Source organism: Lampetra planeri, chromosome 63 (genome assembly GCF_965212315.1).
Source record: "Lampetra planeri chromosome 63, kcLamPlan1.2.h2, whole genome shotgun sequence".
Lineage (NCBI taxonomy): Eukaryota > Metazoa > Chordata > Hyperoartia > Petromyzontiformes > Petromyzontidae > Lampetra > Lampetra planeri.
Genome location: NC_136169.1, coordinates 4,734,925 through 4,758,781, shown reverse-complemented (window position 1 = coordinate 4,758,781; position 23,857 = coordinate 4,734,925). Strand labels below are relative to the sequence as shown.

General features: G+C 51.5%; 1 protein-coding gene across 1 annotated transcript; it reads right to left on the bottom strand.

Moving 5' to 3' along the window:
- Positions 1-2,535: 2,535 nt before the first annotated feature.
- Positions 2,536-23,677, bottom strand: DPY19L3 (dpy-19 like C-mannosyltransferase 3). Its single transcript, XM_078619426.1, has 19 exons — positions 23,557-23,677; positions 21,390-21,551; positions 20,058-20,191; positions 19,274-19,364; positions 18,347-18,468; positions 17,051-17,196; positions 15,581-15,704; positions 14,329-14,463; positions 12,844-12,975; positions 11,742-11,843; positions 10,387-10,460; positions 9,643-9,801; positions 8,393-8,515; positions 7,716-7,824; positions 7,154-7,210; positions 6,249-6,331; positions 5,516-5,648; positions 4,242-4,400; positions 2,536-2,979 (listed from the first exon to the last, which is right to left on the bottom strand). The coding sequence occupies exons 2-19, from the start codon at positions 21,493-21,495 to the stop codon at positions 2,713-2,715; spliced, it is 2,256 nt and encodes a 751-aa protein (XP_078475552.1). The 5' UTR covers positions 21,496-21,551; positions 23,557-23,677; the 3' UTR covers positions 2,536-2,712.
- Positions 23,678-23,857: the final 180 nt, after the last annotated feature.

Sequence of the window (23,857 nt, the reverse complement as noted above, 5' to 3'; positions counted from 1 at the left end):
TGACCGATCCACCATTAGACTGGCCGCAAGCCTTTGCACGTTCAGTGCACATTTCTCCGTGTTGTTGAAACTATAGAATGTTTTCTGGCTTGCAGTAAGTTTTCTGTAATGATGAGGCTTTGTAATCATTTACAGATGTGAGCTAAAATTAAACATTATTTTATCAGGTAAGGCGCACAGCAACCTGGCCATAAATGAAAGCTCAACCAAGTGGCTTACCACGTGGAAATGTATTGCAGCCAAATACTCTAAACGCATGTTTCTAAGTGTGGAGAGAAAATCCGGTGGACCCGGACAAAAATCCCCACGACCACAGGGAGAACATGCAATTATACAGGCGTCAGGGTCGGGGTTGAACCCACAACCTCCTGCATACCAGCCGAGGTAGTTAACATCTCGTCACTGTGGCACCCCACATGTGAAATGCGTGCATGGTTACACTTGTAACCGGTGACAGCCTCTGCTTTCCCTCTATCAGCTTTAGCGTCACAATCCATGGCAGCTGCCTTACTTCATCAAATGATGGGGAATGTTTTTTGTAAGCACTCAGCATGAGACTTGCGAGAAAGGTTTAACTTTTGGCTGAGACTGCCTTATGAGTGAAGCCATGGGACCGTTTAACACGAGGCTTAGAATAATATAGACATTAGCCTGATGCTGCTCTAAGAGAGATATCAACCCCTGGAATGGCGAAATATATTCGGAGGTGTATCTGTGCCAAATTTCAGCTTTCTTTCCTTCATAGAACAAAATTTGATTACTTTAGTCACTCCGGCGAGCAGCTAGAAATCGGAAGGTTGCCCAGTTCAAATCCTGGTTGGGGGTTGACTCAACCCATCATCCTTATGGGGTCGATCAAATCAGTACCACTTTGTAGTGGTAAGTCGTGGTGTCCTATGGATAAAACTCACCCCTGCCTTTGAAATGTGGAATTTCCGCCACTGGTGCAGAGCAGTAAACGGGAAGATAAGCGCCACCTGAATGCTCATTCTTATATGAGCAGACAATCGCTGACTTTATTGCATCACTGAAAGTCACAATTGTGCATGTGTATTCGAAGAGCCATTATTAAAGCCTTGACCTTGGCCGCCCAAATATTGACGGGTGACATCCGATGGTGGCCACTTCTGGGCGGCCAGCTCATCTGCCTGACGTCGGCACAATCCCCAGGACTTCATTTCAGCCAATTCAACAATAAAATATATCACCGCGTGAATGGTAAGCAGGCTACTGACATGCAAACTCCAGTGTAGCGCTAACAACTCGAGCATCACGGAAAATGGACAGTAGCGATTGCGCGTGACATTCGTGCAGATGGTGGGACACCTGCGACTGCTGAACAAATGTGAAAAGAGCTTCATAGCTCATCGGATTTCTCCAGGATAAATAAAGATTCTAATTCTGCGAGGCGTCGGTGAGTCCCAACTTTAAGACAGCGGAAGGGTTTGGGGGATTAAGGGCGGAGGTCTGAAAAGGAGCCCGATTTACAATTGATTCTTATGCTCATACGGCACCGATTTGTGCATTTAAGAATTCAATGGCATAATGAATGCAAGTTACATGCAGAAGGTGGCTATGCGGTAGGCAGAATAGGGGAGTATAGTAATAGGTATTGTTTTACATGAAAAGGTCGCGCTCATCACATAAAGTGCTGGCCACAAATGAACCACGATACCTTGCTGATCTCGTCAAGGAATATAAACCATCATCATCACCATCATCATCCTCGCAGCAGCGGCTGTTGGCTCACCATCGAACAAAGATGGTCACCGCATTGCGCGCTTTCAGATACACTTATGCGGCCGTCTGGAACGCTCTTCCATTATTAGGGAGCCACTGGAACTACGTCCTTTTAAATCTAGATTTAAAACTTCTTTAGAACTGCTTTCTGTGTGTAGTTTGTTGTTATTCCTTCCGCACCTCCGATTTGCACGGTTGGCTACGTACAGTGCGAACGAAACTCAACATACAGTACATACATTCACAGTACTTTTTACTATAATTCACACCTTCACGATGACACACTGACCATCATGGTAAAGTATGGTAATATATAGATGTATAGCTATAATCTATATATAGGTATAGTCTACATGACCTGTATGGTGTGGAAAGGCCTTCATCCAGCAGTGCATTGACAAAGGGCTGTAACATTACACACGCAAACAAAACAACAAAACACTCTTACCTCAAATGGAATGTACGAGACGACAAGAGACGAGCCATGATGGACCGTACAAAAGACAGGACCTCGAATTGTGGAAATGCATTCATCTGTGAGGTGAGTTATTTAAACGTACACTGCCTCATAAACCAGTCACGTTCCCAACTTACCCTGCAGACGCACGGGGTGACGGTGTTGCAAGAGCCAGACGCTCCCTCCCTCCGTGCCTCAAGAAACACAACTCCAGCAGGGCAAATACTCAGCGGGACACGGCCACCGGTGTATTTAACAACCACAACCATGACCGCGGCTGCCACTTCCTAAGACTCGGTCCGGCACGGCTCAACAGATCAACGGGTCCGGCACGGTTCAATAGTTCAACAGTTTAATGGGCCCGGTGCAATCGATCGTTGAACGAGCACGGTTAAACCGTTTAATCAGCGCGGCATGGTTTAGCAGGCACAGGACGATGAAATGGTTTAAGTGTGTCGCACTGAGGCCTGCTTTAACAGTTAAATGGTCGAGTGGGGTCTGGCATGGACGTGTGGTTAGCCGGGAGTCCTGGTCGGGCTCCCGGCGCGATCTGTACGAGCTCCAGTCCCGTCCGGTTGCTCGGCTCGCGAGTCCACGGAGTCCGCTTGGTCTGGCCCCGGCTCCGCAGGGTGCAGAATGCGGTAGACGTGGAAGGTGTTGTTGGAGAAGACGGCGCGGAATTGGCGTGCAAAGGCCGGCGACTGTGCCTTGATCTCGTGGCAGAAGCGGCCGTGCGTCGGCACGGTGAGATCGGCGTCATTGGGGCCTTCTCCCTCCATCACCTGCACGGTCATCCAAGCCCCCCGCCCCGCCACAGATGATACTTCCGGTGACTATCTGGGCTGGCTGGGCCAAAGCGCTAACTGGCCAGTGACAGTTGTAAATATCAGAGCAAATAAAAATGTATGTACATAGCACAATTCGTGCAAAGTGCTTTACAGGACTAAATGTAGGGACTGACACACGGTAAACAATAAGAATGATACATAAAAAAATAACATCACAGTATAATGAACTAAAAGTGTAATTAAACACATAATAAAAGCATCCTAATTAAAATCCAATCTATGTATGTTGAACTTCTTTTGCACCGTACGTAGCCAACCGTGCTAATCTTACTTAATCCAATGATAGGAAATGTTTTTTGTAACTGCTCAGCATGAGACTTAGAGAAATATGTTGAACTTAAAACAATTACTCACTAATTACTCAATTGGGATTATACACAGCAATCATCACCCACGACTGTGAAAATTCGGCAGGACCCTCTTGAAAAACCAGTCATGACGTTCAGGGAGGGGCTCTCGGGGAAACAAGTGGAATCAAAATAACTGTTTTTGACATTTAGTTTGATACAATTTTTAATGATGCAGTGTAGAAGTAGCTGAGACCTTGGGGTCAAATCCGTGCTTTAGCCGAGACACGAGGCGAGTGAGTGCATGCAGATCAGTGTTAGTGTATGCGTCTGGATGTTAGTGCGTACCTGTTAGTGTGTGTGTGCTCGTACACGTGCGTGAGGGTGAGCGGTAGTGGAGTGGTTAGCTCACGGTCAACACTGGTGACAATTATCTAAACCAGTTCTGGGCCACCCCTAGGTCGACTCTGCCTCAAGTGAGTACCTGATGCACTGTGAAAACATCGCCACTGAAAAGGCAAAGCCGGCGCAGGCATGGTGTTGGTCACCCACCCACTCGTGTGGCATGTTGGCCTTCATAGGTGCTCGCTAACAGCACTGGCCCCAAAATCTGTTAAGATTATAGGGGGGACGTTTGCCTCTGTGTGTGTGGGTACGCAGGACGGGAGGGTGGCACCGGTTGTGGCACCAGTGTGGCACCGGCGTAGAACCAGTGTGGCATGGATGTGGCACAGGTGTGACGCGGGCACGGCACCGGCACAGTACCGGCACGGCACCGGGGCGGCACCGGCGTGGCACCGGGGCGGCACCGGGGCGGCACCGGGGCGGCACCGGGGCGGCACCGGGGCGGCACCGGGGCGGCACTGACATAGCAGCAGCGGCGCGAGCGGGCGGCTGGCGCTTGCTCACCTGGCCGTTGGCGACGTCCAGCAGGTCGCGCAAGCGGCAGCCGCGGCCGTGCCGCCGCTCGTAGCAGACGCTGTCCTCCAGCACGACGTAGTGGGCGCCCAGCGAGAGCAGCACCGCGTGCACCTCCGCGGGAGACCTGCGCGCGTACACCTGGTACACCTGGACCTCGGTCGCACACGCAGGACGACAACGGCCGTCGGTCGATACGCTGGGGGCGGGGGCGGTGATGGCACATGTCGCGAAACTCCTTTCCCGTGGGCGTCGAGGAGGCGAAATAGCGGAGCAGAGAGTGGACTTCAATGGGTGACGGAGCGTTCTGGAGTCAGGCGCCTCGTTTGTGGAAGGCCTTGCCCCAGAGCATTAGGGATGCTCCATCAGTCGAGGTTTTTAGGGCTTGTCTGAGAATATATTTTCTGTTGTGTATCCATTTGTGTACGGTTGTTTGCCTCTTAGTTTTAATGTAAAGTTTTATGTCCAGCAGCAAGCCATTTCCGGTACAAACCAAGACATATAAACCGTCATAGTTTTAAGTAAAATGTTTAAGCGACACTTCGTCACACACCTGGGCACACGCTTGACGGTAAACCGGATTGCTGTTGGGCTCAAGCAGGACGAGTCGGCGAGCCGGTGGGTGCGAGTGAGTAAATCTGTATTCTCCCGTTCTGCTCACTGGTAAAAACTGGCTCCACCCCACCAGCTTCTGATTTGTCAATCGTTACACATTCCCACCGCCCCTCCCTGTAGTTCAATGAGCATGTCAGGGTTCATTTCGTGAAGAGAAGTAGTTGCGCAAATATTATTTTCCAAATAGTTTGTCTAAACTAAACGACTAAACAATTTTTTATGTTACCATGTAAGGCCCACTGAGCTATATCTCTCTGTTTTACAATCTACTTGGTCAAAGATGACAGCTCAACAAAGCGGATTATCATCACGTGGAAATTTAGAGCAGCCCAATGACTCTAAACGATGGCCGAACGGACACAAATCACGAAGCAAGGCGATGACTCTGACTGCCGCCCACCAGTGGGGGCAGGTGCATGGTGGGGGGGTCACTGGCGATAGCGCACGAGAGCCACCGTCTCTCCACCGCTGGATAAAGGCCTCCCAATGCTTCCGCCCATCTCCGACGATCCTCCTACGACTCCTGGATGTAATCGCCCCATCTCACGGCCGCACAAGAGCCCATGTAATCCGCTCCATCCCACGTTGCGGTACGTGGCAGGACGTGGGAGGGGGGCGGTGAGAGGAGGCGAGAGGAGGTCTTGGCGCACCTGCCGTGTCCTCTCCCGCAGCGTCTTGTCCTCGTAGTGCGGGTGGTTGGTGAGCACCCGCCCCGTGCACAGCTTCACGCCGGCCATCAGCTGCATGGTGCCCGCAAACACCGCGTCCGGGGGTGTGGCCTGCCTGGTGCCCACACGCACCACCACAGACAAAGAGTACCCGCATAGCCTTCAACACGGTTGTTAAGCAAAGTGCTGCTGTTTACATACCGCACCGGTTACTCATTTAATGCTGAGTTGACCTAGGGAAAGCCCAAGACCGGTTCAGATATTCATCCGTGTTTTTGGTCGTGAACTGGAACCGAACTCGCCACCGACGTTAGCCGTGGCCGGGAACGCGAGCTCAGGTCGCCGCCGGGTTCATAGCGCAGCGTGCTAACCACTGCGCCACCGCTCCCCGCACACATGCATGCGCGTGGAGAGAAAGATCATGAATCATTCGCTCGTTTATTGTTCTTGATGAAAGCCAGCTCGCCCTGGCAAGAGACGTGATGTTGTTTGATGTGTTTTAATCGGTTGATGTCGTATCCTAGTTAAGTAAAAGATACGACTAAATCGATGGGGTCACGCAGCTCTGAACCAGTAATGTCACCATTCCGATGATCGTGTGGCATTCATCAGTTAATTATTAAACGTTTTGACTTCGACAATCCATGTCGATGAAATATCTCAGCGACGATGTCAAGGGTGTCAACATAACAAAGCTTCCCAGCTTCCCACTCACTTGATCCAGTTCATGAGGTCCACGGTGTCGGGGTCGTAAAACTCCCGCAGCTCCCCCATCTCCGTCCTTACCCGGGGCGCCGCCTGCTCTCGCACAGTCGGGCGGCGGGGGGTGGTGGGAGGGAAAGATTCGCCCATGAGAATCGACGATTCGAGTCGCCTACAAACGAAGCCCCATCCTTGTACGTATTCTGACTCAGATGTATGTGCACAGGATGAATGCGATGAGCTATGAAGCTGATTTTTTTACAGATGTACAGTAGGGGCACGGGGTCAGAATGTTATAACAAACACAAAAACACGATAGGAGTGCTAAGTGTAGGAAAGGTGAACAAATAACAAAAAAATATACGAATAAAACTAAACTATTTTTAATCCAAATGCGATCCACCAACCCTTACGCCTTCAAGAGCGCCAGATCACAAGTCGGCTACGCCCGGCTCAGCTCGTTCGTGTGGCTTTCATTGACTTATTTTATATACAGAAACAATTTACGTTCCAACAATAAACACACTGCCCGCGATGTCACCGGTCCTACAGAGCTCATTGTTGGAATTTCAGCGGATTGATCATCTACGTACGTATGTTGGACTTCTTCCGCACCGTACGTAACCAACCGTGCTCATCGGAGGTGCGGGGGAAGGACAACAAACTAAACACAAAAATAAGTTCTGAAGGAATGAGTTTTCAATTCAGATATAAAAGATGTACAGCATTGTGGGATGCTGTTGGCATGAACGATGCGATATAAAATGAAAGTATTATTATTAAAGTACATCGCTCCAGTGGCTTCCTAATATCGGAAGGGAGAGCATTCCAGACGACCACAGAAGCGCGTCTCAATGCGGTAACGATCTTTGTTCGACGGTTATCAAAAAGTCGCCACTGCTGCGCGGATGAACCCACCTGCACAACTGTGTAGAGCAGCAGCAGGGCGGGCACCACGTATCGAGCTTTGCTCAGCTGCTCCGGGACACAGAAGAGTCGACGGTTAGACACCATACCCTCACCTCTGATTAGCGCGGTTGGCTACGTACGGTGCGAAAGAAGTTCAACGTACATACGTCTTGTGCGTTGTGTAAACATCAGCACTGGTGAGACAAAGGAAGCCAGGCACGGTGTTATCCACACCAACCGCCTTGCATGCCATACCAGCCTTCATAGGTGCTCGTTAACAGCACTTGCCTCAGAAACTTGTGTAGGCTACATGGGAGATCTTTGTCTTTGTACACGTGTGTGTGTAAGAACTGGGCGGCGCAGCAAGTTGGCACAGTAGGGGGCACAGCTGGTGCATCTGCCAGTCATCTCAGTCAACCCATGTCACCTGGGTTTGTCCCGTGACCTGTCAGCGAGCCTTCGACACTTCACGAGGCCTCGAAGTAAACGTGGCCTGGCACAGGCGCCGTGAGGTCACCAGCACTTTGTGGCGAATGTCGGGTGTGTTGTTGTTGTTGTTAGAACTGGGCACCTTCTCGGGCGCTTTGCCCAGTGCCTGCGCAGTCGCCGCCCAAAGTCCACCGTCGCTCACGGCGAACGCCGCAAAGACGCACATGTGCGACGTCCAGAGGTACTTCATCCTGCGGCGGGCACAGCGTCCGCCTCGTTAGAACACGGCAGGCGCCGTCGCAGGACCGCGAGAGATGACGATGGCTCAGTGGTGGGGGGGGGGGGGGGGTGCCTTCATCCAGCAGTGGATTGGTCATGGCCAGGGGCTGACAACCTGCGGCTCCAGAGCCACATGCGGCTCATTAAGGGAATGCTTCGTGACGTTACCGACGTGCATTGCGGCCCTTGAAATATCGAGTTCATGTTTCGTTGGTTGCCAACCCCTGGTCATGGCTAATTCTGATCATTGTGAAAGAATGCATCCGATATATTTGTTGTCCTTCCTCCGCACCTCCGATTAGCACGGTTGGTTACGTACAGCACGAAAGAAGTTCTACGTGCGTACACACAACTGTCACCGCCCAGTTCATGCTTTTGCCCGGCCAACCCAGATAGTCGGTGGCAGCGGGATGGAGCCGTGCTCGAAACGGCTACGGCTGCTTTTCCACGAAGCAACGGTGGTACGGCATCACTCTCGCTCGAATAAACGCGGCTCGCGCGCGCACGCCCGTGTCCCGTCGTCTCCCTTCGCCGTCGGACCGCATGGTGGAGAGCGCCAGCAGGAAGAAGAGCAGCGTGTGCGCCAGGTTGTAGAGGAGGTCGGGGCGGAGGAACACGTCCCTCGCGCCCAGCGCCGTGCGCACCTCGCCGCCGCCAGGCCCTCTGCGCGCAGCACCACGCCAGGATTCAGACGAACCGTGCGGACGGTGAACCCCCGCTATGCGCGACTTCTCGATTCGTGAGTTTCGCGTAATAATGAGTTACTAAAATGGAAACTCATTCCCTGTTCACGACCGGCCGCACCCCGGCATCCGCGACCCGTCTGCGTGCCTACAGACCACCGAGGCCGGGGAGGTGCAGAATGTTACTGCATCGGAAACTGCCCGCGAAAATTGGGCACGTCCCCATCGGCTGCCCGCTTCGTCCTCAAGTCTTGTGATTATCCCGCTCTGCACTCGCAAATGTGCATTTTCACTGACAGTCCACTCGCTTATACGCTTCGATATAAACGAGTCGACCTTAAAGTCCATTAAAAAGAAGGCGAATGCAATCAGGGAGAGCGTTGCGCTAAAATGATAACTGTGTATTGTTATCAATCGCACGCTTCTCCCGAGGAGTCATCCTCCTGAATTCATCAACATCACCACCACCTCCATCGTCATCAAAGGTAATTCAAAGGAACATTGTTCTTCACAATTATTTAATTGTTTAATGTTATCATTGTTATTAAACATTCATAATTTCCCCCCATGTTCACTCCTACCAGATACGTAACCTACTTTTTCCCAATGGAATGAGGTTCCTGCATTCGCGAGCGTTTTCAAGAACGTAACCCTTGCGGACAGAGAGGGGGGTTCACTGCATGTGCAGTGACACAGCGCTGACTGCCGTCCTCCAGCGGCAACTGCGGTGGACAATTAGCGCACCCACGCCGTCGAGCATCTACACGGCTGTTCGATTAGCCAAAAGCGAGCACCTATGAAGGCCAGCACGGTACAAGAGGGGGTGGGTGGCCAGCACCACGTCCAAGTGGCTAAGTTTACACACTGCACCAGGTACTCATTTGATGCTGAGTTGACCTAGAGGAGGCCCAGGACCGGTTGAGATAATCGCCACCGGTGTTGGTGGCCATGAACGCGAATCGAACGTGGGTCGCTATGTTCGTAGGGCAGCGCACTGACCAGGCACACGCGCAATCTAGATATAAAAATGCAAGGGGGGGAAGAACAGCCCCAGCCACGTGAACCCTACCCGCGCCCGAGAGCGACTGTCGTGACCGTCACGGGCACCTGAGCTTTCTGAAGACGGCGGCGCCGGCGCCAATCGTGCAGACGGCGAGTGCCAGCGCGTAGACGGGGAACACGGCGGTGCGGGACAGGCGCACGAACGTGTCGAGCGGGAGCCAGCCAAACGCCTCCTCGCACAGGTAAAGCTTCGCATCGAAGTCCCTGTGGGCACGCACAAAGATCCCCCGCGCTCAGCTTTGACGGACTGTTGTAGCAAGTGCTGTTCGTGAGCGTCTATTAAGGGTGGCACGGCACGTGAGGTGGTGGTGTCGCTATCAACGTCATTTGCCACTAAGTGGCAGTACGTATGTATGGTGAACTTATTTTGCAATGTACGTGCGTAGCCAACCGTGCTAATCGGAGGTGCTCATCACAGTGCTTGTGCCAAGATCGATGCGCTTTGAGGCTACGTAAAGTGTTGAAGGCTTTTTGGCAAGAGGTTATGGCGACCGACGAAGGTTGCTTTAGTAACCGAGATCCCCCGTACAGCCTTAACAAACTGTAGTGGCGATGTTTACACGCCGAACCAGGTACTCATTTGAAGCTGAGTCGACCTAGGGGAGGCCCAGAATCGGTTCATATAATCGTCACTGGTGTTGGCCACGAGCGAGATCCAACTCGGGTCGCCGGGTTCGTAGTGCAGTGCACGAACCACTGCACTACGGCACGCACACACAGGCAAAGTTGCATGCCACGGCTACCTCTGTGTGCCTATCTCAGGAATATGCAAAGTGCACTCTGCGTTACCTGGTGTTACCCAGACCGAACTTGGCCTTGAGGAACTTGAAGATGTGCTCGTCTGACTGCAGCTGCAGCAGCACCTGTGGGCCGGGCACACGCGGTGGTGAGATGTGAACTACCTCGCCTGGTGCACAGGAGGTCGTGGGTTCTATCCCGACCTTGACGCCTGTACATGTGGTATTTGTATGTTCTCCCCGTGGTTGCATGGATTTTTCTCTGGGTCCTCCCGTTTTTCCCTCCATACTTAAAATCAACTTGCGATTAAAGTATGTGGCTGTATCAATGTCCACATGCTGATAGCCAGGTCACTTCTGAAGAAGAGTTATATAATTCAGTGGGTCTTAACCTAGTATATATATATAAAAAACATCCACTGCTAGATGAAGGCCTACACAAAGTCGTCACCATCTCTCATGATCTCGTGATTCAATAATCCCTCTCGGTGACCTAGGTCGCTCTTGCAAAATAGACAATATCCTGTTCTATTGAGTAATCGACTAATTAAACGAAATACATCTTTAAACTTTATCTAGCTCCTGCACATGACTTGATGTCATCGCTCTGGCTGTCAGTCGTATTCTGTCCGTTGGCTGTCACTTTGTAGTTTGTCTTAATCACCGCTCGTAGCGGTCGCCATCTCTCAAGAGTCCTGCCATCAGGGTTGGGTGACACTACATTGGTTCGGACAGTATTCACAAATATCCATTCCTACGTGTGAGCAACAAGTAGTTTTTTGTGGAATCTCCACTCGATGGGAAGTTTGCTTCTTGAAGAGGAGTTGTACAATTCATTGGACTTTACTTGGAAAATAAACTTCTCCAATGTGGAACGCCCTTCCCCAGCCATCCGTGCCGGCTACTCGCTGCCCCTGTTAAAGTCCAGACTCAAGAACTTCCTCTTCTTTTCTGCCTATAACCAACTGCATCTTCTCTAGTGTATACATTACTGTCTCCATGGTGCGCATGTATGTTCATGGTACACCCTAAACCGCATCCACCACACAAACCATGGCAGTAGATGCGGATACCTGATGCACAAATGGAAAATGATAAATTATCCTGGAGTAATGTGCTACTGTGGTCATCCAGGACAGACCGTGCAACGTCTAGCGACGCAATGCCCGATCCACAAAAACAAAGGAGACATCGTGGCGAAAGACTCCCCTACTCTCGAAGCAGATATCTGGCTGGACCACATGAATGTGAAATTGTCGTTCTGCGTCTACGTTAGCAGCCGTACGGAAGTATAAGCAGAAGAAGATGGCGGGCACGTCACGCAGTTTCTGTACGGCGCCTCGGCATGCATTTGTATTCAGATTCCAGAGGACCACAGAATCGCTAACCGGACCGTGCCCGTCGTACCTTGGCACCAAAGTTGATGGCCAAGGTGAGAGAGGTGACGATGAGCAGGTGAAGGGCGAGGCCGGAGATCCGTCGCCAGAACCCGCCCATTTCCAGGTCCGGCTGCAAATTGGCAGTAAAAGTTATTTATTTATTTCACTCGTGTACACGGGGAAAGTCTCACTTGAGACTCATGACTTTTTGCAGGAGGGTTCCTGCCAAGTTTTCGAAGTTGGGGGTGATGATTGTTACGTAGATTACAAATTGATAAGCTGTGGTGTCATTTTTCAAACTCGGCAAAATTTGTACCACGGTGCCAACACACAATGGACTACTCTTGTGAATGACATCACGGGGTCTTTAACATCCAATGTGAAGCAGGCGACGCGTATTCCACATTCCACGCATAATAGACCTGCAGCATCAATCAAGACGGCCGCCGCGTTCGATCCCTCGAGAGTATTTTGACCCCTGCAGTATTATTTGAACACCGCTGGCTGTGCTAGTTAACAGCCCCCCCAGCCAGTTAAGCTGATAGTTGTTATCATGTTGGGAGTTAGCCACTTAGTCTTGTACCTACATATAGACACAAGCCAGTGTGAACAAGGTCGCAAGACGCACTCACCCATTATAGTGTTCTGACCCCAGGGGGGCTGGGTGGGGGGGGAGTCATTTTGCTCAGATTATCACGGTTGGCATCTCCAATAAGCACGGTTGGCACCTCCGATTAGCACGGTTGCATTAGCACGGTTCAACGTACATACACAAAATGTGTACCCCAAGGTTCAAAAAATAAAGAGTATTCTGACCCCAGTGAGTTCAAATAATAAATAGTATTCTAACCTCGGTGAGCTTGAACGTGGTGCTTTTAAAAAAAACACAATGCTCTTTCTTCTGATATTAGGAAGCCACTGGAGCTATGCACTTTAAAATCACCGAGATAAACATTTATTTTCTTTAGAACTGCTTGTTGTGTTTTCTTTGTTGTCCTTCTCCCGCACCGCTGAGAACCACAGTTGCCTACGTACGGTGCGAAATAACTTTGCATACGTACATACACAGCCAAAGCTGGGAAACCGCACTTGGATACAACGGAAGTTATGGTCAGCCGACTGTTCGTTACCTGCAGTCGCCTCGCCAGGAAGGTGGCCAGCAGGAAGCTGAGCGTGAGTGAACCAAGGATCATGGGATTGAGGAACTGTAGCAGGCACACGAGCAGCATGGACATCGTCTGGCCCGCAAGCACCCAGTCCACCTGTACCCCGGCGCACGGACAAAGACGAAGATCATCCCCCGATGCCGCAGCACCCTCCTGACAACGAGGCTTGAGACTCGGGGAGCGAGGCCTTCCTGGGGTAGATGATCAATGGCACGCAGGATGCTGCAATTGTAGCACAGTCCACTAACCGCCCCACCTCTGCTCCCCACGATAAATTCGTAAACACACACCCCACACACTTACACACAAATGCAAAAATCCCCACATAGCCTTAACAGACTTTTCGGGTAAGTGCTGTTAGTGAGCAGCACCAGCGAAGGCCGGAACGGCACGAGGGGGTCGGTAGCTGGCACCACACCCGGCCGCCTTTGTCTCCCCAGTGGCGATGTTTACACACCGCACCAGGTACTCAATTTTAGGCTGAGTCGACCTAGGGGAGGAGGCCCAGGACCGGTTCAGATAATCATCACTGGTGTTGGTCGTGAGCGCGGGTCGCTGGGTTCATAAGATAGCGCGCTAACCACTGCACTCCCCCTCCCTAGACACAAAGACAAATACCCCCCGCCGCACAGCCTTAACAGACTTTTAGAGCAAATGCTGTTAGCGATCACCTATGAAGGGACAGACATCTCACTGCTCGTATCGATCAGCGAGTTTCACTTCCCACATCCCAGAGTTTCACTCCCCCATATCCCGTAGCTGAAGATGATGTTGCAAAACGTCACAGAATCCATGCATATGCATGATTCTTCTTCCTTTTTATTTAAACAATACAGCAAGAACAAAGCAAACTCGACCGCTAGGATCGGTTATGGAGGTGATAATTAATGACGTGACAATGATGATGATGATGAAGGTGATAACGATTATGACGATGACCATGATGACCATGGTGATGATGATGGTAATGACGATTATGATGAGGATAACTATGATGGCAATGATGATGTCCATTATGATGACGATGGTGACGATAATGACGATAACGATAATGGTGATGATGACGAAGATGACGGTGATGCTGAAAATGGTGATGAAGACGATGTCCATGATGATGACGATGGTGACGATGGTGACGATGATGACGATAATGGTGAAGATAAACGTATGTACGTTGAACTTCTTTCGCACTGTACATAGCCAATCGTGCTAATCTTAGGTGTGAGGGGAGGACAGTAGATGATTTGAAAGTGCTTAGCTCCAGTGGCTTCATAACATCGGAAGGAAGAGTGTTCCAGACGGCCGCAGAAGCGCATCCGAAAGTGCGCGATGCATTGGCCACCATTGTTCGATGGCCATCCATGATGATGATGACGATGGTGACGATGCTGACGATAACGGTGATGATGGTGATGATGATGGTGATGATGATGATGCGGTTTCACGTGCCTTGCGTGCGGGCGCGAGCTGCAGGCAGCGTAGGCCGTAGAGCGCCAGCGCCTGTATGAGCAGCACGAACTGGTTGAACTGCCACGCCAGGCTAAACACGAAGGTGCTGAGCCACACTGCAGCGAGCACCGGCCTCTGGGCACACAAAGACAAAAACAAAGATCCCCCTCAATAGACTGTTGGGGCAAGTGCTGTTAGCATGTATATATGTATGTAGAACAAGTGCGTAGACATCGCTACTGGGGTGACAAAGGCAGGTGGCCGTGGTGCTGGCCACCCACCTGCCGGCCTTCATACGTGCTCGCTAACGGCACTTGCCCCAACAGTTTATTAAGGCTATACAGGCGATCTTTGTCTTTGTATGTGTGTTGAAGTTCTTTGGCACCGTACGTAGCCCAACGTGCTAATTAATCGGAGCTGCGGGGGGAAGGACAACAAACTAAACACAAAAAGCAGTTCTAACAAAACGAGTTTTCAATTGAGATTTAAAAGTGCATAACTCCAGTGGCTTCTTAATATCAGAAGGAAGAGCATTCCAGATGGCCGCAAAAGCTGATCTGAAAGCACGCGATGCAGTGACCACGGTTCGATGGTAAGCCAAGAGCGAGCACCTATGAAGGACAGCACGGTACACGAGGGGGTGGGTGGCAAGCACCACGCCCACACACAAGTGCGTACACACATATGCACGTATGCACGCACTACTCCAGGTATCAATTTAAGGCCGAGTCGACCTAGGGGAGGCCCAGGACCGTTTCAGATAATCATCACCGGTGTTGGTGCCCATGAGCGGGAATCAATCTCCGGTCGCCGGGTTCGTAGCAAAGCGCGCTAACCACACACGCGCACAAAGACAAACATCTGCCGTGTAACCTTTAACAGACTGTTGGGAAAAGTGCTTTTAGCGAGCAACTCTTAAAGTCGGCGCAGCACACGAAGTGGTGGGAGGCCAGCACCATGCCTGACCACATTTGTCTCCCCAGTGCTGATGTTACCGCACAAAGTACTCATTGGCTGTGAGTGGGAATTAAACTATGGTCATCAGGTGCATAGCACAGTGAATAATGATCTCACAAGAACGACCAATTAAATGTAAACCATTACACACGCGCTTATTAAAATGCTATTCCGAAAGTTCCCTTCCAATCATAGTGTCCAACAATCTCGTTGCAGGACGTCAACATTCCCCACGAGGGTGCATGTCGCCACAGGCCCACCGTCTGCTCAGGGTGGTGCGGTGGCCGCACTTTACCTCCTGCCGGGGCCTGAGGTTGGGCCGCAGATACCAGGTGACGGCGGCCACCTGGCAGGCGAGGAAGGGCAGGGCCCAGTTCTCGCGCAGGGAGATGGTGAACTCCGCCCTGGTCGTGTCCAGCCTGTGGGAGACGAGCCACCACCACCGTCCGCCCCGCCACGCAGCTTTAGTGCCACGGCTTCATAATTTCTCACCGCTGTATAATGTTGATCCACGTTTGTTTTTTGGTTAGGACGCATGGTCTTAAGATTTATGCAAAAATTATCGTCATTAACCCCTCCGCCACGCGACAAGGTTGTCACACTGTCAAAGCTATCGTTCACACGTGTGGCTAATGTATTGATCACATTGATCACCGGTGAGGAGCTTTATTGATTAGAATGTAATCAAAGTATTGGCATGTATCACTAATATCTTCGTAAACGTGAAAATCATGTTGGGTAGTCGAGGGTTCATGGCAAGAATTTTGGCATAAAACGACCAAGTGTCCGAACCAAAAAACCACAATACTTTTTGTTCCCAAAGGTTGCGTTTTAGCCAAATTAAGTTCAGGACAAAACTTAAATGTGTGCGGTCATTGGTGACTTTGCTGGGACCATCAACTCACTACACTTGAGAAGCTGTTTTACTCATCGGTGGCTGAAACCTGGGATTGAAACCAGGCTCTCAGTATTACTGACTCGGTGATCTGATACAATAAAAGCCACCTTAGCAACTCACAGTGGCGAGTTAAGGTACCACGGTGGCGAGTTGTCAACTACCTCGCCTGGTATACAGGAGGTCGTGGGTCCGATCCTGACCCTGACACCTGTACGTGTGCAGTTTGTATGCCTCTCTCCGTGGCCGCGTTGATTTTTCTCCGGGTCCCCCGGTTTTTCACTCCACATTTAGAAACATGCTTTTAGAGTATTTGGCTGAAGCTATACATTTCCACGTGATAAGCCACTTCGTTGAGCTATCATTTGTAGCCAGGTCGCTTCTGAAAAAGAGCGACATTGCTCAGTGGGTCTTACCTGGGAAAATAAAAAAATGGTTAACAGTTAAAGTATATGGCATTAAGTGTAAAAGGCCAGTCAAAGGTGGATGGAAACAGGGGTCAGAACACTGAGCCGGCAGCCACTGCGACCCTGGGTGTGAGTCTGCTCGAGTGTCGCGGCTGCCTGTGATTCAAGCGGATACTCACAGGCGGACGGCTGGATTCACACTCAGGCTCCCGGCGTCACTGGCTCAGTGCTTCACCCTCTGAGCCTCCACCTCGGCCACTCACGTAGCCGGCCCATTTACAAGAATTCTCATCGACCGCGGGGGTTTTTCACGGTCGCGCTGCAATCGCTCTCCCAACGGTGTTTCCAGGGTTTGTACCACGAAGTTTCACTCCACGCTCCTGAGAAGCTCCTTCTTGGTGAAGACAAACAACATTCGGCTGGCACGGCCTGGACGCACGCCGGAGGGGAATCGTTCCCTCACCTGTTGACGGTGAACCACGTGGCGGCCAAAAGGCCCGCCAACCACGTGCCGCTGAGCAACCAGGCGGTGACGTGCAGCGCCACCACGTAGAGGCCTTGCAGCTGGAACACCGCGTGGATGTAGAAGTAGACGGGCTCAAGCCAACCCTGCAGGGGGGGGGGGGGGGCGGTAGCGGCACAACAGAGTAGAGCTCAAGGACGGACCGGTAAGGTCGTGGCAATGGTGACTGTACGAACGCGTGTGTAGATGGACGCACGCGTTAGGTGTGTGTGGCTTTGTCTTGGTCTCGTCATCCTCACAGCAGCGGCTTTTGGCTCACCATCAAACAAAGACGGTCACTGCATCGCGCGCTTTCAAATGCGTTTCTGTGGCCCTCTGAAGCACTCTTCCTTCCGACGATATTATAGATTGAAGACTCATTTCTTTAGAACTGCTTTAGTGTTTAGTTTGTTGTCCTTTCCCTGCACCTCCGATTAGCACGGTTGGCTATGTACAGGGGGAAAGATGTTCAACATAAATAGGTCGACTCAGTCTCAAATAAGTACTTGGTGCGGTGTGTAAACATCGCCACTTGGGGGACAAGTGTGGCTGGGCGTGGTGCTGACCATCCACCCCCTCGTGTGCCATGCCGGCTTTCATAGGTGCTCGCTAATAGCACTTGCCCCAATAGTCAGTTAAGGCTGCACGGGGTATCTTTTCCTTTGTCTTTGTACACAAGAAGAGTCCAATAAACTCATCACCACACCGGTGAACAGCCAATAGCGAGCTGGAATCAACTGAAGCAAGCCGGTAAGCCAGGTCGTTCAAGGGAGCGTCCATTTTGTTTGGGTATTTGATTTGTAAGAGCGCGTGTGAGAACGGACGCACGAGTCTGGCGTTTGTAGGTTACGTGTGAGTACACACCGTTACGATGTAGCCCACGCCCGGCGATTTGATGATTTGTCGCGGTTCGGGGTCAAAATCTTATGCAAGAATCGAAACTGATCTCGTTCTGTTTCATCGTCTCGCTTGTATCCGTCCTCATTCTCTTACTGCTGCAGTTGGTACAATTTTGTTCACTCCATTAGCTTAGTGCAACATTCGAACATCATCGCCGGACGAGGGCCTCCCCACACCTTGGGGTTATTTAACCATACTTCACCATGCTGGCCAGTATGCGTTGGTGAGCATAGATGTACATTACAACAATGGATTTTTCGCTCAACTGCCATCTGCTGCCCACAACAGCAGCCTAAACCGCCGCTTAGCTTGTGAGATCGGACGAGCTGATTTTGTTGACTTGGTCCGAGGCTTTACCTGGAGGGGAAGGGTGCAGTACAGGAGGCCCATGATGACCTCCTGGTAGATGTTCATGCGCTGCAGGAGATTGATGGTCCGTAGCGACTCAGTGCGGTTGTCGTAGACCAGCTCACGAATGCCTGGCAACAACAGCAGCAGCAGCAGCAGCAGCCACGGCCACGGCGCATGATCATCCCACCGCACACGATTGGGTGCCATGGTGGAAGATGTTAACTACCTCGCCTGGTATGCCGGATGTCATGGCTTTGATCCCGATCATGGTTTCACAGTCCCTTGGTTTCACTCATAAGGCAGGCTCAGCCTGAAGTTCAACGTTTCTCGAAATCTCATGCCGAGCGCTTAAATAAAAACATTCCCCAATCATTGGATGGAATAAGGCAGCTGCCTTGGAGAGTGACGCTAAAGCTGATGGAGGGGAAGCAGAGGCTGTCACCGCTTACAAGTGAAACCACGCACGCATTTCACGTCTGGGGTGCCACGGTCACGGGATGTTAACTCGCTCGCCTGGAGGTTGTGGGTTCGACCCCAACCCTGACGCCTGCTGTATATTTGGAGTTTGCATGGACTCCTTGTGGTCACGTGGATTTTTCTCCGCATTTAGAATCAACAACATGAGTTTAGAGTATTTGGCTGCTATACATTTCCACATGACAAGTCACTTCGTTGAGCTATACATACAGATGGGCCAATAAATATGCAGACAAGACAGCCAGACTGACCCACAGAGAGAGATAGAGGGACAGATTATGTTTTGAAATAGACACAGCTAATGTACATATACTCAGCACTGCCAGTTCCTGACCACCTTGCAGGAGTGTTCATTCATCCTGCTTCCAACTCGGCTCCACCCGCTTAGCTTCTGCAATGTGGACGAGCTCACCGGGGGTGGTTTTGGCCACATCGCTCGCCAGGCCACCATCTCACCTTGCAGGAACGAGGGCGCCTGCAGCAGCTGCTTGTAGTAGGAGTAGTAGAGGCCGCATTCTGTCCTGAACGAGATTTCACGCTCCACATCCTGCAGGGAAACCTCTGTGAGCCCCAGGACATCGTGCGGCGCAGCTTGTGCAAGGGTGCCGTACCATTTGCATGGCCAGTGGGGTAAAATGTGGGGACTCCCCACCCACATCTTTCAAAAACGTATGGCCAACGTAGAAGAGAGGGGTTCTCAGGAGATGATCTGAGATGGCATGGTCAGTGAGAACTCGTACTGGTCTGCTGCTGGCACTGGGCTGAGTCCGAGAGCAACCCTAACTGGGTGTGACCTCTCACCGATGCCGCATGCTCATGTCACGTTCACAAAGCTGGAGAGTGCTCAGGGCCTCACATCACACGGCAGCCTCACCAGGCCAAGCGAACTCTCACCAGGCCGGGTGGCACTCTTATACCACACGCCACATGGCTTACTTTCAAAAGGGGCTACGCGTCGCGAGCTCGTGGCTTCAATGCCGCAGTGAGACTCTCGCACTGTGACACCACAACCATTTGTATGTACGTATGTCGAACTACTTTCCCGCCGTACGTAGCTAACCGTGCTAACTGGAGGTGCGATTTTGGGGGGAGGTGAGCCAACGTAGCCTCGTAGCTTATGGAACGTGGGGACGCGAACCCGGATCCTAGAGCTGACCTTGTGCCTGAACTGCACCATTCCTAGACTGGGTTCCCAGCAGTCATGGAATCAAGCAGGGTGAGTAACTGTGAGTGCACCAACCTGAATGTTGGAGAACCAGAGCTCATTCTCGTGCAGCGTGCCCAGGTACTTGGCATGGCACAGCCCTGAAGCGACTCCCACCAGGCAGCCGAGGACGAGCCCCAGCGTCCGCTTTTTCGACACCACCGCCCCATCTGGGTGGGGAGACGCGACAAAGATCCCCCGCATAGCCTTAACAGACCATTGGGTCAAGTACTGTTAGCGAGCACCTATTAAGTCCGGCACAAGTGGGGTGGGTGGCCAGCACCACAGCCAGTGGGCCTTTGTCTCCCCAGCGGTAATATTTATATACCATATCAGACACTCATTTGAGTCGACCTAGGGGAGGCCCAGGAATGGTTCAAAAGTGAATCACCGATATTAGCTGCGAGCATGATTCACACTTGGCTCATCGGGTTAGCATCAGAGTGGATTATTCACCATAAAGGATCCCCTGTTTCACCTTAACAGACTGTAGGTACACGAACTGTTAGCGAGCACCTATGAAGGCCGGCATGGCACACGAGGGAGAGGGTGGCCAGCACCACGCCCAGCCGCATGTGTCTGCCTATCCGCAATGGCAATACACCGCATCAGGTATTGATCTGAGGCTGAGTCGACCGAGGGGAGGCCCAGGACCGGTTCAGATAATCGTTACTGGTGCTAAATACGATACAATCACTCCCACACACAAAGACAAAGATACCCCGTATAGATTTAACAGATTGTTGGGGCAAGTGCTGTAAGCGAGCACCTATGAAGGCCGACAGCACACGGGGTGGTGGGTGGCCAACAGCACTCTCACACTCACTCGCGTACACACGTACATACACACGTACACACACACACGTACATACACACGTACATACACACACGCGTACACACACACGTACGCATGCCCAGAGTGGGGGCGGAAATTTCACAGGGCCTCACGCTCGCAGCGCATCACGCAACGAGACGGCCCCCTCCGGACAAAAGTCCTGGGCTGGCGGCGCATAGCGCGAGGGCTGACACTCACTTTGTCTTCAAAGTCCCCATGGTGACAAAGCCTCACAAAGGAGCCTCTAATCCCAGAGCGGTGGAATTTTTAATTCGCCATCTGCAGTCGCGAGGACAGTCTCAAAACGACCGTTTCTCAGACGCCGTTTTGAAACCACGTCAGGACTACACTTACCCTGTCCGGGCGTTACAAGTACTCCCGACGTCCGGCGACATAAAAGGAAACATTACGGGCAGTGGACGGGGCTGTTGGCACTTTGCCACAGCCGGCCCCGACGGTTTGAGCCACGCTGCCGCCTCTCGTCTCTCCGTCGAGCCTCTCCCGGGTTTCGTTCTCGACGAAGCGGTCCTCACCTCGTTTGTCCATCCCGGTCGGCGGCGCTCCGTGCCGAACGTCATCGTTGTGCCGCCGCCCGTTGCCCTGCTCCCTGTGCGGCTTGCGGTAGCGTAGCTGGCTCATCGCGACGGCAAACGCCGGTAAACGCCGGCAGCGCGCGCGAGAGAGGGAGACGTGCGCTGCGCACGCAAGGAGGGAGGGGGCGGAGCGGGGAGAAGCTGCGTGGTTAACACTGCCTTCCGAGAAATATTTAACATCGGGGTGGCCGGGCGGGTCAGAGGTCGGTGCTGAGCTGGCACTGCTCAGATGCTGGCCTCGAATCCGGGTTTCAGCATCCTGCAATGAAACTGGGTTTTCACATGCAGCGAATTTATGGTTTCATTTCGCACACCAATGACTGCACAAAACCATCGAGCTAAATTTATATCTGCTTTTAAAATTGGCGATACAGCCAGTCCCCGCGTTTATGACCGGTTCAGATAATCATCATCGGTGTTAGCCGTGAGCGGGAATCGAACTCGAGACGCCGGGTTCGTAGCGCAGCGCGCTAACCACTACACTACCCACTTAGGTGCAAACTACCTTGAGGGTGTTTATCATCCATACTTCACCACTATGGTGCATTTGCATTTCTGAACATTCCCAACCTGATAAAGGAAGTCCCTTACATCATGCAAGCAGCTGCCCAATTGCAATTTGCTACAGAGATGATCACAATAACAGACAGAATATCAATTAACCATTGCAATGACAATATTATAGCATTTAACTGTGACAACACTGAAATGATCATCTGCTGGTGAATCTAATACAGAATTATTCAACATGTTTGTTAATAACACTGCGTTAAAATGTATATAACAGTCACAAGAGGGAGCATGGATATAGCTGGGAGACAACACCTCATAAACTATGGGGCCTGATAAATTAAATCATAACAATGTTACACGATTGACATTTCTTTTTACATAATCCACTTAGTGATGCATTTCTTGGTTCAATTCTCATTTCAACAAGATTATAATTAGCATAATTCACTTGGTGCTGATGGCCTGGGCTGAATTCTCATGTCAATAGTATTAATTAATATAATGCACTTAGTGATGCATCACCAAAGAATGTAATATAAGCAATATTACACTTCCTTCCACTGATTGTAACGCTACTTTAAAAAAAGTTATACTCATAGGGACGGTGACGCAGGCCATGAGAATTGCTATTACTAATAAGAAGTTATACAAACTACGAGATTTTCTCCAACATACTGTCACTATAGATATTCCTGGATGCTTGTGCTGTTTAAAAATGATTTTCTTCCAGATTTGAAAAATATTTTTCATTAATCTGGTGGGTTTTCTTGCTTCCTAATAAATTGCTTGTCTTAAAACCCATAAATATCCGCAAATTAACTTAATATGTGGATTTATCGATGAAAGGTTGTATAACCGAATATAAATCATATGTATAGAGTGCTTTCACTCAAAGTTCTTGAGATAGCTGAATGCTGTAGTCAGGGCCTGGGGTAAAGCACTCGATGTTGGCCCCCCAACGCCTTCAAACAAAACCGTATTGCAACTGATACCGTGACATAGAAGTGCGCCCCCCCCCCAAAGCACAGGGCCCGGGGCAGTCGCTTGATTCGCAGTACCCTAGGGACGGCTCTGGGTGTAGTTGGCAAGCACACTGGACTTGCAATCCAGAGGTTGCCTGAGCAATCGTCAGCCTGCCTCCAGCAGTACTATGGGATAAACCACAGTGGGGTAAAGTGTGGGTACTCCCACCTCTGCCAGGTTGCCTGACCAGCCCTGGAAGAGTTGACCAAAATCACCTCTTAGAGGGGCTCTGTAGAGCTGAGCTGAGACTAAGATTCCCCGCACAGCCATAAGAGACTGTTGGGGCAAGTGCTGTTAGCGAGCACCTATGAAGGCCGGCACGGCACACGAGGGGGTGGGAGGCCAGCACCACGCCCCGCCACCTTTGTCTCCCCAGTGACGATGGCTACACATCACACCAGGAACTCATTTGAGGCTGAGTCGACCTAGGGGAGGCCCAGGTCAAATTCAGATATCGGTGTCGGTGGCCGTGAGCGTGAATCGAATTTGGATCGCCGGGTTCGTAGCGCAGCGCGCTAACCGTTGCGCCACCGCTCCCAATCGCCCTCACGACCACACGACCCCCACTCACCCTCGCCCGTCTCAGCAGCGTGGGTGGACACGTCTCAGCGTGGGTGGACACGTCTCAGCGTGGGTGGACACGTCTCAGCGTGGGTGGACACGTCTCAGCGTGGGTGGACACGGCTCAGGCGACACACCGACAGGACCCACGGCAGAGCCCTCCGCTGGCAGGCTCGTAGCAGACTCCCACCAGCTCCCGTCTCACGCCTGGGCACACACTTGGTGAGAACACGGGGGGGGGGGGGGGGGGCAACGGTGAGAGCGCATGAGGGGTGTGGTAAGGGTACGTGAGGGCATGGTAAGGGTATATG